The 15,727-nt window shown below is 39.3% G+C and overlaps 1 protein-coding gene across 1 annotated transcript in view; it reads left to right on the plus strand.

Annotated features, from left to right (window-relative positions):
* Positions 1-15,727, plus strand: part of CSMD1 (CUB and Sushi multiple domains 1) — a 1,768,974-nt gene that overhangs the window by 1,120,596 nt on the left and 632,651 nt on the right. Inside the window, exon 10 of the mRNA XM_064294928.1 lies at positions 14,555-14,679. Within this exon, the coding sequence (XP_064150998.1) occupies positions 14,555-14,679 (125 nt within the window). The remainder of the gene's footprint in view (positions 1-14,554; positions 14,680-15,727) is intronic.

Here is a 15,727-nt window from a genome sequence, read left to right on the forward strand (position 1 = left end):
CTGTTAGATGGGATAAGACACTTACATTGTTGAGTTACTTGTGGAGATCATGTACCTGTCACAACAATGCCTGTCCCAAAATAAGTACTTAATGATATTTGTTCCCTTCTCTGCTTTTCCATGCTTTGTTAGTTCCCTGTAATTGGTTGGATCTGTTCATAAAATAAAACAAATCCATTTCCATTTCTGGTTTGTCCTACCCTCCAGCCCTGCACACAAGTACTACAAAGGCGTGCTCTGTTAGAGTGTAACAAAGGCTGCTGGTACTCTCATCCAGGGACAGATTACTCAATAAGCAAGGTAAGCATATGCTTAGATCTTCATCAAAACAGGGGTACCAGTTGTCCAAAGCAAAGACCTTCCGACTCTGGCAGGGGATGTTTTATTGACACTTCTCTTTCCTGGGCAGTTTGAGTGAGAAAACACAAGGAAGAGTGTGTCAAAAACAGAGGGAAAGAGAAAGAAAAAAAGGATGAGAGTAGGGCCAGATTAAGGCATGTGAGGGCCATAAATGCTGATGATCTGTGGGGCTGGAGTTCCCATTGGATGTTTACCAGGACATGCAAAAGAGCATACCATTGTGTTTGTATCATGGCAAAGAGCATTGCTGGCCCTCCTGTTGTTGTTGTTGTTGGGTGCCCTCGAGTTGCTTCCAGCTCATAGCAAACCTATGTACAACAGAATGAAACACTGCTCAGTCTTGTGCCATTCTCACAATCCTTGTTATGCTTGAGCCCATTGTTGCAGCCACTGTGTCAGTCCATCTCGCTGAGGGTCCTCCTCTTTTTCACTGACCCTCTACTCCACCAACCATGATGCCCTTCTCCAGGGACTGGTATCTCCTGACAACATGTCCAAAGTATGTAAGAAGTAGTCTTGCCATCCTTGCTTCTAAGGAGCATTCTGGTTGTACTTCTTCCAAGACAGATTTGTTCATTCTTTCCGCAGTCCATGGTACATTCAATATTCTTCATCAACACCACAATTCAAAAGCATCAATTCTTCAGTCATTATTCATCAACCAGCTTTCACATGCATACGAGGTTATTGAAAACACCATGGCTTGGGTCAAGCGCACCTTAGTCTTGAAGGTGATATCTTTGCCTGTCAACACTTTAAAGAGGTCTTTTGCAGCAGTTTTGCCCTATGCAATGTGTCGTTTGATTTCTTGACTGTTGCTTCCATGGGTGTTGATTGTGGATCTAAGTAAAATGAAATCCTTGATAACTTCAGTCTTTTCTCCTAATCCCTGGTGGAAATAAATAAATAAAGCATAAAAGCTGCTGTCCTCTGGATACTAGGTGCTTGTCAGAAAGGGAGAGGGAATATTCTACCTTTGATCTCAGGGAGAGATGCCAGTGAGATGGGAGAAGAGACCACTGGGAAGGCCTTACCCAGAGAGGAGACCATCTTCTGGGCATGTCATAATTCCTCCCAGTTCCTGCTGACTCCAAACCCTCTTACCTGCCTGTGCCTTCCTGGAGCCTGTAACTATACTAGTGTAGATATAGCTTCTGCCTCTTTATGGATGAGTGGTGGATAAGAGGATTTAATTTTCCTACTTTTCTGGACAAGGAATCTTCTTGTTTGGTAAAAAGCAGGTTCCCAGGAACTTATAATACACTTAAAAGATTTAAATTAAATTTCTTCACAGGAAAATTCACACATTTTTTTAAATGCAGTGCTTCTGAATGCTGGCCACGGTTTGAAAATCACTAGTCATCTGAAGGCCTTTCAAAAGCATTTTTGTTGCTTACATCCTTGAAACACCTCATATTGTGATTGCTGTTAGGGACCTTGGTTGTGTTATTGTTAACATCCAGTGTCTAAAAATCGTATACAGTGTTAGTTTCTTTTCTTTCTTTAGGCTAGAGAGATCCATTTACTCTAATGCATTTTTAGCAGTGCTAAATTGCCTTAAGGGTAGAGAAGACGAGTCTAAAAATCATCGCTATAAAAGGAAAAAATGACCCCAAAATGACACATTATGTGTGAAAATCCAAAGGGTAATAAAAAGGGTTCCAGTATCCACAGCAGCTACACATTTATCTCTTTGATGATGACATTGTCTGAAATGCTGTGCATATTGTACAGTATGACAAAATCTTAGTAGCTTTGTAGCCAGTTTACTTGTGAGTTATCTTTGTAGCCTTCTCTGTTTCATTTGTTAGGACCAAGTTTTTTGTTAATGGAGACAATGCAATCAAGTATGATCTTAGTTACCTAGCCCTATCATAGCAAAAAATACCACAAATAGGTGGTTTTAAAGAGCAGAAATTTATTTTCTCACAGTTCATGAGGCTGGAAGTCTGAATTCAGAACTGCAGCTCTAGGGAAAAGTCCTTCTTTGTCTCTTTCCGCTTCTAGTAGCTATTGGCAATTCGTAGTGTTTCTGGGCTTGTGGATGCATTGCCTGGGTTGGAACGTGGTATCTCTTCCTCCTTTCCCCCAGGTATGCCTGTGTCTATTCTCCTCTCTCTGAAGGATGCTACTCGGAAGGGATTAGGTTTAGGACCCACCCTAATCCTATATGACCTCATTAACATAACAAAAACTCTTATTCCCAGAGTCATATTTTTAGATTCAATGGTTAGAAGTACAACATAACTTTTTGGGGAACATGGTTCAATTCATAGCAAGTATCAACATTTCTGTCTGAGTAGTATCAGGGCTAATTTACTGAAGAATCGGTGAGGTTGTCTAAAACAACCAGTTTTGAAATACAGGCAAGTAATTACAAAGATGTACCTGCAAGATCAATGAAGGGGTGGAATTTTACCTTTATGTTGTATAAGGATCTGTGCTTCTCAAATTCTTCCAGTTTGGTGTCTGGTTGTACATCTCAGAGATGATCTCTGATTTCCTCCTTTTGTCTTCTTGCTTATCCTGTTTATTCATTCTACAGATATTTATTGCAGGGGTATTGTAAGATCCATAAACTAAGCTAGAGGCTGTAAGAGATTCTAAGGTGAATAAAACACAGTGGATTCCATCAGTGAGTTACACCCCTGGTACCCGTCTTCCCTGTGCTATGTTGTTGTCATTGTTAGGTGCCATTGAGTCAGTTCCGACTCACAGTGACCCCACTCACAACAGAACTAAACACTGCCCGGCTCTGTGCCATCCTCACAATCATTGTTATGCTTGAGCTTATTGTTGCAGCCACTGTGTCAATCCACCTCTTTGAGGGTCTTCCTCTTTTCCGTTGACCCTGTACTTTACCAAGCATGATATCCTTCTCCGGGGACTGATCCCTCCTGATGACATGACCAAAATATGTAAGATGCAGTCTAGCCATCCTTGCTTCTAAGGAGTATTCTGGTTGTATTTCTTCCAAGACAGATCTGTTTGTTCTTTTGGCAGTCCACAGTATATTCAATATTCTTCACCAACACCACAATTCAAAGGCGTCAATCCTTCTTTGGTCTTCCTTATATATTGTCCAGCTTTCACATGCATATGATGCAACTGAAAAGACCATGGCTTGGGTCAGGTTCACCTTAGTCTTCAAGATGACTTCTTTGCTTTTCAACACTTTAAAGAGGTCCTTTGCAGCAGATTTGCCCAATGCAATGCATCTTTTGATTTTTTGACTGCTGCTTCCATGGGTGTTCATTGTGGGTCCAAGTAAAATGAAATCCTTTACAATTTCAATCTTTTCTCCATTTATCATGATGTTGTTTATTGGTCCAGTTGTGAGGATTTTTGTTTTCTTTATGTTGAGGTGTAATTCCTACTGAAGGCCGTGGTCTTTGATCTTCATTAGTAGGTGCTTCAAGTCCTCTTCACTTTCAGCAAGCAAGGTTGTGTCATTTGCATAATGCAGGTTGTTAATGAGTCTTCCTCCAATCTTAATGCCCCGTTCTTTTTCATACAGAGCAGTAAAAGAACTAAGTTTTGTACCTCAGAGATAGAAAAAGGAATATTAGTGGAGAAAAAGGAAGTAAATTTAAGTCACGGTGACTAAGGGGAAAAAGATGGAGATGAGGAATTCTGGGGCCAGGAGTGGTGGGACACCTTCCATGGTCTTTGGAATAGCAATTGGAAAATAGTATTCTGGACAAAAACAGGCTACTTGAAATATGCTGAGCAAATCACCAATTTTGATACCAACAGGGCTTTCTTATGGTAGGTTTTCAATTTAGAACGTATATACTCATTTTGAAAAAAAAGAAAAAAATCCATATATCTTTCATGGCCCACCCCAAATTTCAGTCTCTGGTAGTAACTTTTTTTAAAGGCAAAATCATTTGTTTCCCCATCAGCTTTACTATAGAAATTTATATTTATTTAACATAAAGCCTAATAGTTGTCTGATAAAGTGCCTCTTTCTCCTAGTAGCTCACCATACATCCTTATCACTTGCATAGTGTCAAGTGCATGAAAGGCTCACTGTAAAATATTATTGAACCAGTGTGGGTAATGTGTAATAAAGGCCAGTAGAGGAGGGTGAAGAGTAGATGGATTTTGTTGCTACCATTATTTCCTAATTCTATTCTACTGAAAGATTGACATATATAGCATCAGGAAAATGAGTTTCCTATATTCATGTTATGGATTGAATTGTGTCTCCCCAAAATATGTTTTGTAAATCTTAACCCTTATATCTGTTCATGTAACTTCATTTGGAAATAGGGTTTTTGTTATGTTAAAGAGGCCATATCAGTGTAGGGTTGTGTCTTAAGCCAATCACTTTTGAAAACAGCATATTAAGCACAGAATCAAGGATGCACAAATGGGGAAAGATTAAAGCTACTTGGAGATCACCAAGGATCCTGAGAAAAGAAACTGAAAAAAACAAGGATTTTCCCCCAGAGCAGAAAGAGAGCCTTCCCCGAGAGCTGGCACCCTGAATTCAGATTTCTAGCCTCCTGAACTATGTGATGGGCCCTGGTGGTGCAGTTTTTAAGAGTTCAGGCTGCTAATCAAAAGCTTGACAGTACGAATCCACCAGGTTTCTTTGGAAACCTTATGGGGCAGTTCTACTCTGTCCTATAGGGTTGTTATGGGTCAGAATCGACTTGACAGCAACAGGTAAACTAAGAGAAAAGAAATTTCTGTTCCTTTAAGCCACCCTTGTGTAGTATTTCTGTTATATCAGCACGGTGAAACTAATACAGTTCATTCATTCAACAAATATTTATTGAGTGCCTACAGTATGCCAGGTACTGTTGAAGGCACTGGAGATATTTTCTATGTAAGATTAGGACTTGAAGCTAAATCTTCTAAAGGTTTTGAAGAACACAAAAGTTTTCTTGACAATTTTCCCACTCTCATACTTTTCCTAGATCAAATGTCACTTCTCTTTTTTTAAAGCTAAAAAAAAAATTCCTTCAGAGTCTTCCCAATACAGTTTTCATGAGACTTTATAGCACCTTCTCCAGAAGCTACTTGTATAGTGGGAGAAAAAATTTTTGTTTTTAAGTAGAAAAGAAAAGAAGGAGAAAGAGAGGGAGAGAGATAAATGGAACAGGAAGAGAGAGGAGAAGAATACGGGAAGAAGTAGAGATGTTGAAGGTAAAGTAAGGGAGAGAACTGCATACAATATGAAAAAATATGAATAGTAATATTATGTACATAAACTGTGTATATTAAATTGAATTGCTGTTATTAGCTGCCATTGAGTCCACTCAGTGTAGTGGGGACCTTATGTCCAACAGAACAAATATTTCCTGGTCCTTTGTCATCTTCATGATTGTCAGCATGTTTAAGTTCATCATTGTGCCTATGGTGCCAATCATCTCACCAAGGTCTTCTTTGCCCTCTTTGGTCCTCTGTTTCACCAAACACAATGTCCTTCTCGAGCAATTGATCCCTCCTGATGACATGTACAAAGCAGCATGTAGGCCATCACAGTATGACAAAGTGACAGATGGAATTATAAGCCTATAAAGTTAGATGTGCAAAAATGTAGTTTTATTTTTTCTGTAATTGTAATAAATTTCTTTTTGAAGACCTCTATTTTGCCTGAGTCAGAACATTTTATTAATTCACTCTTAAGGTAATTAAAACTAGTGATTTCTTAGCCAATTAGATTTAAAATAAAATATTTATTTTCCTTTTCCCTTTCTTTACGTTAAGTACCAGGGCTTATAGAAAGGCCATTGCAGCAGTGGTGGGGCCAGGCATCTACTTCTCCATCTTATCTCTGTACCCACTTGTCTTCAGCCAGAAGATCAGTCCATGAAGGTGTGAGCAACTTTGGAGAAATATTGATGCCCTTCTGTCACAATCATCTCTGTGCCTCTCACCTTGCCCACATCCTAATCCTTCTGGGAGATGTCTTCCAGGTCAGCTGCTTTCTGTCAGCCAACCTTGGCTGCCATCGAGGCAGGCATGAGCACTTTGGGGTGACTTACCATGCCACTCCAGGGCCTCAGGGGGCTAGAACTTCTGACTCTTAGATGCCCCATTGCAGCCATTTCTACTCTATACTGCTGTCCTGTGTAGCACAGGGACTTCTTTCTGTATGAGGTGATATCTAGGAAATGACAGCTAGGCCTGCATTACCCTTCCACAACCAAAGCTGACATTGGGGAAAGTTCTTTCATGTTCTCCCTTCACCCAACTTGGTTCCCCCACCAAGGTGTCGTGGGAAAAAGAGGGCACTGGACATCCCCAGACTTTGCATCACCTACACTCACATCTCTGTTTCCGTTCCATTCTCTCCACTGCTCCATTTTGTTTCTTTTCTAGTGGAAAATCAGGAATGGGAGGACGGGAACAAAGCAGGAGAATCATCACATCTCTTTTAAAAACCTTTCTTGAGTTACACCAGGACTACATTTTCTGAATTCAGAAGCCTGTAATTTTATCTTGTGCTCTGTTGGTACAAAAGCCCTCAGGGTGTCCATAAAATTTGGGAGAAAATCATAGGTGTGCATACTGACTGGCACACACACACACACACACACACACACACATACACACACACACCCCATCCTTTAACAGTTCATGTATCATTCTGCCACACAACCCTTGTTCTCGTCAGGAAAATAATTTCAACAAAATTTCTGAACCTTTTATAAAACAGTGGTTGTAGACATTATTTCTTCATGTTATCTATATTCATTTTTATGAGGAAAAGTATTACAAATCCTCACTTGAACTTAGTTCTAAAGGAATCTTTAGTATTTTCTGTTGCTTGAGAAAAAGCATAATCCAATGGGTCTCTCATTTTTTACACAGATGCACAATGTTTAAATGTTCACCTTTGTGTTTATCTACAAATCTGTAAGAGTGCTCTTTGCACTGGATTTTTTTAAGGAGAAATGTATTAGAGAAACACTAAATGAAAAAATCTTTTGCTTCAATTGAGCTCCCTGTGTGGGGAGGTTTGTATTAGGCACACCACTTGCATTGATGGAAGAGGATGGATAAACGCGTCCAGCCAGTCAGGTACATCAGTGCACTCTGTGGGACTTAAGGAGCTGTGGGACTCCAGTTTAGTCTTTTTTTTTTTTTTGCTTTAGATGAAAGTTTACAGCTCAAGTTAATTTCTCATACAAAAATTTGTAGATATGTTGTTACGTGACATTAGTTGCAATCCCTATAATGTGGCGGAAACCCTGGCGGCATAGTGGTTAAGAGCTCTGCTGCTCACCAAAAGGTCGGCAGTTCAAATTCACCAGGAGCTCCTTGGAAACCTTATAGGGCAGTTCTACTCTGTGCTACAGGGTCTCTGTGAGTCGGAATCGACTCCATGGCAACAGATAATGTGACAGCACACTCCCTCTTTCCACCCAGGCTTTCTTGTGTCCACTCAATCAGTTCCTGTCCCTTCCTGTCTTCTCATCTCACCTCTGGACAGGAGCCGCCCATTTGGTCTCGTGTATCTGCTTGAACTAAGAAGCACACCCTTCACAAATATTATTTTATGTTTTATAGTCCAGTCTAGTCTTTGTCTGAAGAGTGGGCTTCAGGAATAGTTTTAGTTCTGGGTTAACAGAGCGTCCGGGGTCCGTGACTTCCAGGGTTCCTCCAGTCTCTGTTGGACCATTAAGTCTGGTCTTTTTACGTGAATTTGAGTTCTGTTCTGCACTTTTCTTCCACTCCGTCAGGAATTCTCTGTTGTGTTCCCTGTCAGGGCAGTATCTAATTCTTCTGGTCTCAGGAGGATGGAGTCTCTGGTTTATGTGGTCCTTTTGTCTCCTGGGCTAACTCTAGTCTTTAAGTCATGTGGGGTTTCTTTTTTTTTTTTTTTCTCAAAAATAGTTATGGTACCAATAGTAAATGAATCTACAAATAGCCATTCTCCAGGTAAACCATATTTAGAGATAGTTCACCTATAAAGACTTTTTATGCTATAGTAGTTAAAGTATTGCAGATTACAATGAATGAAATGTCTTTTAACTAAAAAATTGAGCGATAAGCTTCTCAAAAGTGCTAAAGTATTAAAGAAGAACCCTGGTGGGGTAGTGTTTAAGTGCTACAGCTGCTAACCAAAAGGTTGGCAGTTCAAATCCAGCAGGCGCTCCTTGGAAACTCTATGGGGCAGTTCTATTCTGTCCTGTGGGGTTGCTCTGTGTCTGAATCAACTTGACAGGAATTTTTTTTTTTTTTTAATGTGTTAAAGAAGTTATAAATGTATTTTCCTTATTTTATTCTACTTAAAAGGCAAGATTATGCTGCTTTAACTGTTTAAGTTAATTTTTGCCAATTGGTATTTATTATGTATAAGCAATATCCATTGATCTTGCATAAAATCATTTCTTATTATTTTTTAAGTTTCCAACTACTTACTTTATATTCTAAGGCATTCTAAATTTATTACATGTCACTGGAAAAACACAAATAACTTTTTTCCCAGAGTTTGCTTTGGAGGACTTTGTACAAAATCAAATTAGGTGGTCTGAGGCCATAGCTAATACATATAATTCCAAACATAGTAATCATAAATCAATGAAAACTTGGTTTGCTATAGATTTGAAGTAGAAAGAGTACATAAATTTTAAATTGAACTGATTCACGTGCTAGATAAAACCAAAACAAAACACTGAAATAATAAAGTGGAAATTGAGTCATGTTTAGTTTCAACGTGAACTTAACCTCAATGCATTTCAGAGACTACTCCTCAGTTCGGCTGCTTGGAATAGCTTAGCTCTCAGGAGCTCTGTTTTTTAGTCTACAATCAAATTAAGAGGTTGTGGTTATGCGGAACCTCAATGCTTTGAAATCAGAGAAACTTCATTATTTTATCAATAGCTGTTTCTGGTAATTTAGGGAAAACTTCATGATGGTAATTAAATAATAGTTTAGAACTGTACTGTAAATGCACTGAAGAAGAATGCCCACAGCATCCAGCTAGAGTTCTGGGTGAGATCATCTGTGATGGTCTGTGATGGGTGGGAAGCATTGGGGTGAATTCTTCAGTGTGTGTTAAAATAGGCATCTTTAAGTTTTCTTCGAGAGGAATCTGAGAAGAATGTGAAATATACTAGGTGTTAGAGAGAGGATCTACAATGATCTCGATAAGCAAGAACAAAGGAGTAGTCTAATAGTAAGATTTTAGAGGTTTTCTTTTTAAAGCATAAAAGTCATAAAGCAAAATGTAATAAATTAATTGATGTAGAAACAATGCATACTTTGGATAATCTTGCCATTCTAAAAATGTTTACTTCATACTTTCAACACTCTTTCATTTTCTTATTGCTTAATTTCTTTGCTTGTTTATTTTTTCTCCCTTTTCTAAAATATTATCACCAGGAGGTTGTGGTTTTGTCCTTCTTTGTGTAGGACAAAGAACTTGGTTTGGCATTTGTCTCTGGTTCCTGAAAACAACCCCTCGAATCCTCTAGCAATCAAGGTTCCTTTGCTCCTTAAAACAGCCAGGCCACACTTAAAACATGTGCACATGAGTAAGGGCTACAAGCCACACCCTGGCAACAGGCACGAGGAAAGAAGGGGGTCGTGATACAGTTAATCATGCAAATTCATTGATTGGGTCCATCGCAACTTTGCATTAAGGCCCCAGTCTTGCAAACTTCATTGAGGTTCCAATGACTTATAAGGGACACTGGACTTTGGAGCTTTCTCTGTTTTGGGGGGCTTCTTGGATTGGTGAGAACATCCATAAGAAGAGAGGTTAGTGTGTGCCAGGGGACAATGGAGGCCCAGTGCTAGGAACTCTGCCAGACCTTGATGAATTTCTTCCTTTGTATCCTCTCATTATAGTAATGGGTAACTATAAGTGGTTTAAGCATTTAACTGCTAACCAAAAGATTGGCAATTTGAATCCACAGCGGCTTCTTTGGAAACCCTGTGGGGCAGTTCTGCTCTGTTCTATAGGGTCGCTCTATGAGTTGAAACCAACTTGATGGCAAAGTTTTTTTTTTTTTTTTTTTTTTCCAGTGAGTCTAAGTACTGTGACCCATTTTAAAGAAGGCACAAACCAAGGAGCGGTGACTGACTTAGGCCAGGGTGGCTAATTCACAACACTGTACAGGCAGTCGAAAGGACAGAGTCCTAACTTGTGAGGAACCAGCTTTGGGCAGCTGGTGGATAGAGAAGGGGCCACAGGCAGTTGATTTGTGAAGACCCGGCTTTGGAAAACTAGGTCACAGAGAAAGGCTGCACTGGCAGTCAAGAAGAAGGACAGAGCTCTTCTAGCTTATAACCTAGCCCCAGGGGCTAGAAAGAGAGAGGTGGTCTGGTCTAACATGCAGACTCCTGAGCCTGTGGCTGGTACCCAGTGACCTGGCCTCTAGTGGTCAGAGATGTTTTGTCCTGGCTCCTGGTGGCCAAGGATGAAGCCTGTCTATACTCTGGTTGGTTAGGGACAGAGAAGGTGCCGTGAAAGTGACTGCCGATGAGACATGGAGATGTGGGTGAGTAAAGCCTGGCTCCGCTCTCAGATGGAAGTCCGATTCGTGGGGATCCTCATCTCAGCTCGTGATCAAGGTGGGGCTTGCCCACCTTGCCCTTTTGTAGTGTTTTTAGCAGCACCTTCTTCTTCACTTCTGAAGGCTTGGTATTTAGTGTACGGCATATAGTAGATGTTCAATGAAATGCATTGAAAGAATGATGAAACCACGACAAATGAGGCAGAATACAAAGAGCTGAGGATTGGACACGGAAAAGAGAACACGCACACTGTCTTTAGGCAAATGATGTGTGTCTTATATGTTTGTTTTGCCAACCGCACCCTTTCCCCCACCACAAGGTATTTTTGTAAGCAATTGTGCAGATTTTTTTTTTCACATGCTGTTGTTAAAAAAAATAATAATAATAAGCATCACATATTTATGAAAATACCTCCTAGGTGGAGGACGAGGTTGGCAAAAAAGAAAAAAATATATATATATATATATATATATAAAATGCAAGTTATTTGCATATAGTATGGTAGTTTTCTCAGACCGAAATTCTTAGATTTATTTTTTTTTATTCAGTGTGGCTCCAAGGGTTTAAACAGTGACCAATTGCCTTAGTCAACTAGTATTGCTATAAAACAAATATAAGTGGTGGCTTTAAAGGCAGAAGTTTTTGTTTGTTTGTTTTGTTTTTCCCCTCACAATTCTGGAGGGTAGAAATCCCGATCAGGGATTCGGCTTTATCCATTCCATCGTTGTCAGTAGGCCTGGATGTTTGCTGGTGTTCCTTACACAGCATCTGTCTTCCTGTGCATGTGTGTCTATGTCTACACTTGCTGGTGTTCCTTACACGGCATCTGTCTTCCTGTGCATGTGTGTCTATGTCTACACCTATGTTACTTTCTATGTAAGTCAGCTGATTAGATTTAGGACCCACTAGTTTTTTAGGCATAACCTCAACTGATTGTTTGACTACATTACATGGTACTATGAAAGGTGACTACACGGCACTATATTAGCTGTAAGGAAGTGTAAAGTAACGACATTACATTTTATCCACAGGCATAAACCAAAACCAAACCGAATCTGTTGCTGTCTAGTTGATTTTGATTCATAGCATGAGTTCGCAGGTGTAGGGTTAGAATTCCAACACATATCTTCAGGGGACACAGCTTAGCCCGTAACACCAAGGAACAGAGATTAGGGAAGGATAAAAAAAAACCTGTTGCTATCAATGGACTCTGACTCATCTGATCCTATAGGACAGAGTAGGATTTCTTCACAGAGTTTCCAAGGCTGTAATCTTTACGGAAGCAGACTGCCACATCTTTCTCCTTTGGAGTGGCTGGTGGGTTCAAACCACTGATATTTCCGTTAACAGCCAAGCATTTAACCCCTGTGCAAACCAGGGCTCTTTCTAGGGAGGGATAAACCCGTTGCCATCGAGTCAACTCTGACTTATAGCAGCCCTATAGGACAGGGTACAACTGCCCCCATGTGGTTTCCAGGAGCGGCTGGTGGATTGGAACTCCGTCTTTTCAGTTAGCAGCTGAGCTCTTAACCATTCCATCACCAGGGCTCCCTTACGAAGGAACAGGTCCAAAAATTACAGCTGTCTTAAATAACTTGTGAGTGAATAAAAATGGGAATTATGTCTGTACACTTTTTGGTATTCAAATGTAATGAACATTGTATACCATGGTGCTCTGGTAGTGCAATGGTTAAGAGCTCAGGCTACTAACCAAGAGGTTGGCAGTGTGAATCCACCAGCAGCTCCTTGGAAACACCATGGGCCAGTTCTACCCTGTCGTATAGTGTCTCTACGAGTCGGAATTGACTCGACGGCAACAGGTTTGGTTTCTGGTATTTGCAGTGTTTCTCAAAATGCATTCCATCGAACTCTATTTGCTTAAGACGCTTGATTAGAAGGGGGCTCCCTAGACAGATACATTTGGAAAATTCTACATACACTAAATTCTCTTGAAGAGTCTGAATAAGTTTTGTGTCTTAAATTATAGTGAACTTAAAAGTCCTTTAGTAATGAAAGATGCTTAATTTTGTTTTACCCAGAATTTTCCAAATGGATTTGATCCTGATTTGATGATTTTTATCTATGACATTCCCAGACTTGCATAGAAGAAGGTGTGGGAAATGCTGATGTAGTGTTACTTTAATAAAATTCACTCCAAAATTGTAGATAACCGTTTTCAAGAAGCTGAAAAGCCTGCGTTGTTTTGTTTTCTACCCTTTATCTCTTATTAAATATATCCATACACATGGACGGCTATGTGTGTTTTTCCCCAAAGACTTCTTTCATTTCTATTTCCTCAGCATCAACCCCTGGGGTTTGTCAAATGGAAATCACAAGTAGAATTTCCTCTTGTAACAATAAGCTTGTCAGATAGTAAAATAATAGTGTACTCAACTCAATGCCAGACATCAGGCTTAGAAGTAATTGGGTGTGTTCAAAACTGATTTATGCCTCTCACATTTCCTTATGCACCTGTAGAATTGCTATTCTGCAAGAGCATTTCATTAATGCTTACAACCTTAAAGCTTCATGTTTTCACATGTATCTCTGGAGCCAAAGCAATTTTTCATCTAACTCTGGGCTGGAAGGATTGCTTTTAAAAAAAATATATATATATATATATTTTTTTCTTGTAAAATGCATTTCTGAAATATAGTATCACTGGCCTTCTTTTGAATAAAATTAATGTTTGTTATAGTAACATAGATTCTTTACTGAATCTTAACCTGTATTTTTTCAGTTCTTGTTTTGGTAAAATATTTATTTAGATGAAATGACATCAAACTTTGTTTCATTTTCAGGGTACAAAATTCACATATTTTTCTCATATGAACCACAGGACTCATTGAAATTGCCTTTGTTATTATCTTTATTTCAGAGATAGCAAGTTAATGTTTATATATTTTATTTAGCTATGAAAATACCAAAGTAGAAATCTGAACCCAAGTCTTTGGATTCCACATCCTTTACTGATTTAAAGGGTTGCATTTTTTTATGGTGGCACAGTGGTTAAGAGTTCAGGCTGCTAACCAAAGGGTCAGCAGTTCAAATCCACCAGCCACTCCTTGGAAACTCCATGGGGCAGTTCTACTCTGTCCTATAGGGTCTCTATGAGTCTGAATCAACTCAAGGGCAATGGGTTTGGTTTTGGTTTGACATGTATGTATAAGGATCCCTTGTGGAGCAATGAGCGCTTAGCAAGAGAAAGATGTTGCAATCTGCTCCCATAAAGATTACAGCCTAGAAAACCCTATGGGGTAGTTTACTCCATCACATGGTGTTGCTATGAGTTGAAAATTGAATTGATGGTACCTAACAACAACAACAACAGCATGTAGGTATACAGTCCCTGGGTGACACAATGGTTTGCCCTTGACTACTAACTTAAAACTTGATGGTTCAACCCCCCAAAGAGGTCCCATGGAAGAAAGACCTGCCAATGTGCTCCCTTAAAGATTACAGGCAAGAACACCCTACGGTGCAGCTCTACTCTGTAACACATGAGGTTGCCATCAGTCAGAATCGACTCGACAGAAGCAGTTTTGCATTTTTTTTTTTGCTCATGTGTGTATAATCTCTAAATAGATTACTTACTATTTATATTGTTTTGACTGTATAGTACAGAAGCAGCAAGTTGGTTGATTTTTTTGTTTGTTTTTAGAATTCTTCCTTGAATAATTTGGAATTTTTTTTTTGTTTTCTAATTACTCAGGGTTGGTGCAAATGTCCAGTTCTCTTGTGAGGACAATTATGTGCTCCAGGGCTCCAAGAGCCTCACCTGTCAGAGGGTCACGGAAACACTTGCTGCATGGAGTGACCACCGTCCAATCTGCCGAGGTGAGGTGCATGCTTGGGGGCCCATGTCTCCTGTAGCTTCCAGGTCATGCATGCTTTTCTGAACACACAATGAGACTCAAGTGGAAAGCATTATAAATGGAGCAGGACTTAGAAATGATGTGTACTTTCAGTGATGTGTGTTAGAGAAATATTTTATTGAAATTTGTTAGGAGGCAAAATTTTCAATGATATTGGTAGTTTTACATTTCTGGAAAAATATGAATAAACCTAATAATTCAATCTCACACATGCTCAATGTATCTTAGTATCTGTCTTTTAAATACAGTAAGTGTGTAATTTTGTTTTGTTTTGTTTTGATTATATCTGTGATAAAGGGAGTTTGTTAATGTGATTCCTAGTATTAATTTTATTAATAAATTACCTTAAACTAATCTGTGATATATTTAGCCGAGCAGGGGCAAAAATATTTATTCAACATGTTTATGAACAAACAATCCTACCAGAATTATAGAAACCATAGTGAAACTAGCAGAAAATTGTTTGGGATATTTTAATAGAGAAGCATTAATGAGAATTAAAAGAAAAATTAGTTTTAAAAATTGTGGCCATAAAATAATTTACGCAAACTGGTAGTTTTGAAGGGAGAATAAAAGAGATCCTACCTGACCGAGGGAAACAAACCAACTAAAGTTTTGTATATAAAAATATCTTATTCCTCCTGTAGTCTTTCTCAGGTGAATGGATTCGTTTATTTTTATTTTTTTACTACAGCTTGTGAAATAAACTAGTTGCCAGGTACTTTGCTAACTTTACCTAAGTTAAAAATACTCTATTGTAGAATTTACCGTATCATACTCCTTCACCTGTAACCACTTGTGGCTTAGTAAATGCAGAGGACATGGCTTTGCATCGTTTGCCTGCACCTTGAGTCAAGGATGGGTGTGTGGACTGGCTGGCAGGGTAACTGTTTCCTTCTATTTCTACGACACTATTAAATGGAGACTCTTCACAAGGAAGGACCATTCTTTGCTGAAGAAAATGTGACTGACCATGCCCTTTTGCTTTGTTTTTGCTGGACTACTCTGAT

This window comes from Loxodonta africana, chromosome 12 (genome assembly GCF_030014295.1).
Source record: "Loxodonta africana isolate mLoxAfr1 chromosome 12, mLoxAfr1.hap2, whole genome shotgun sequence".
Classification (NCBI taxonomy): Eukaryota; Metazoa; Chordata; class Mammalia; order Proboscidea; family Elephantidae; genus Loxodonta; species Loxodonta africana.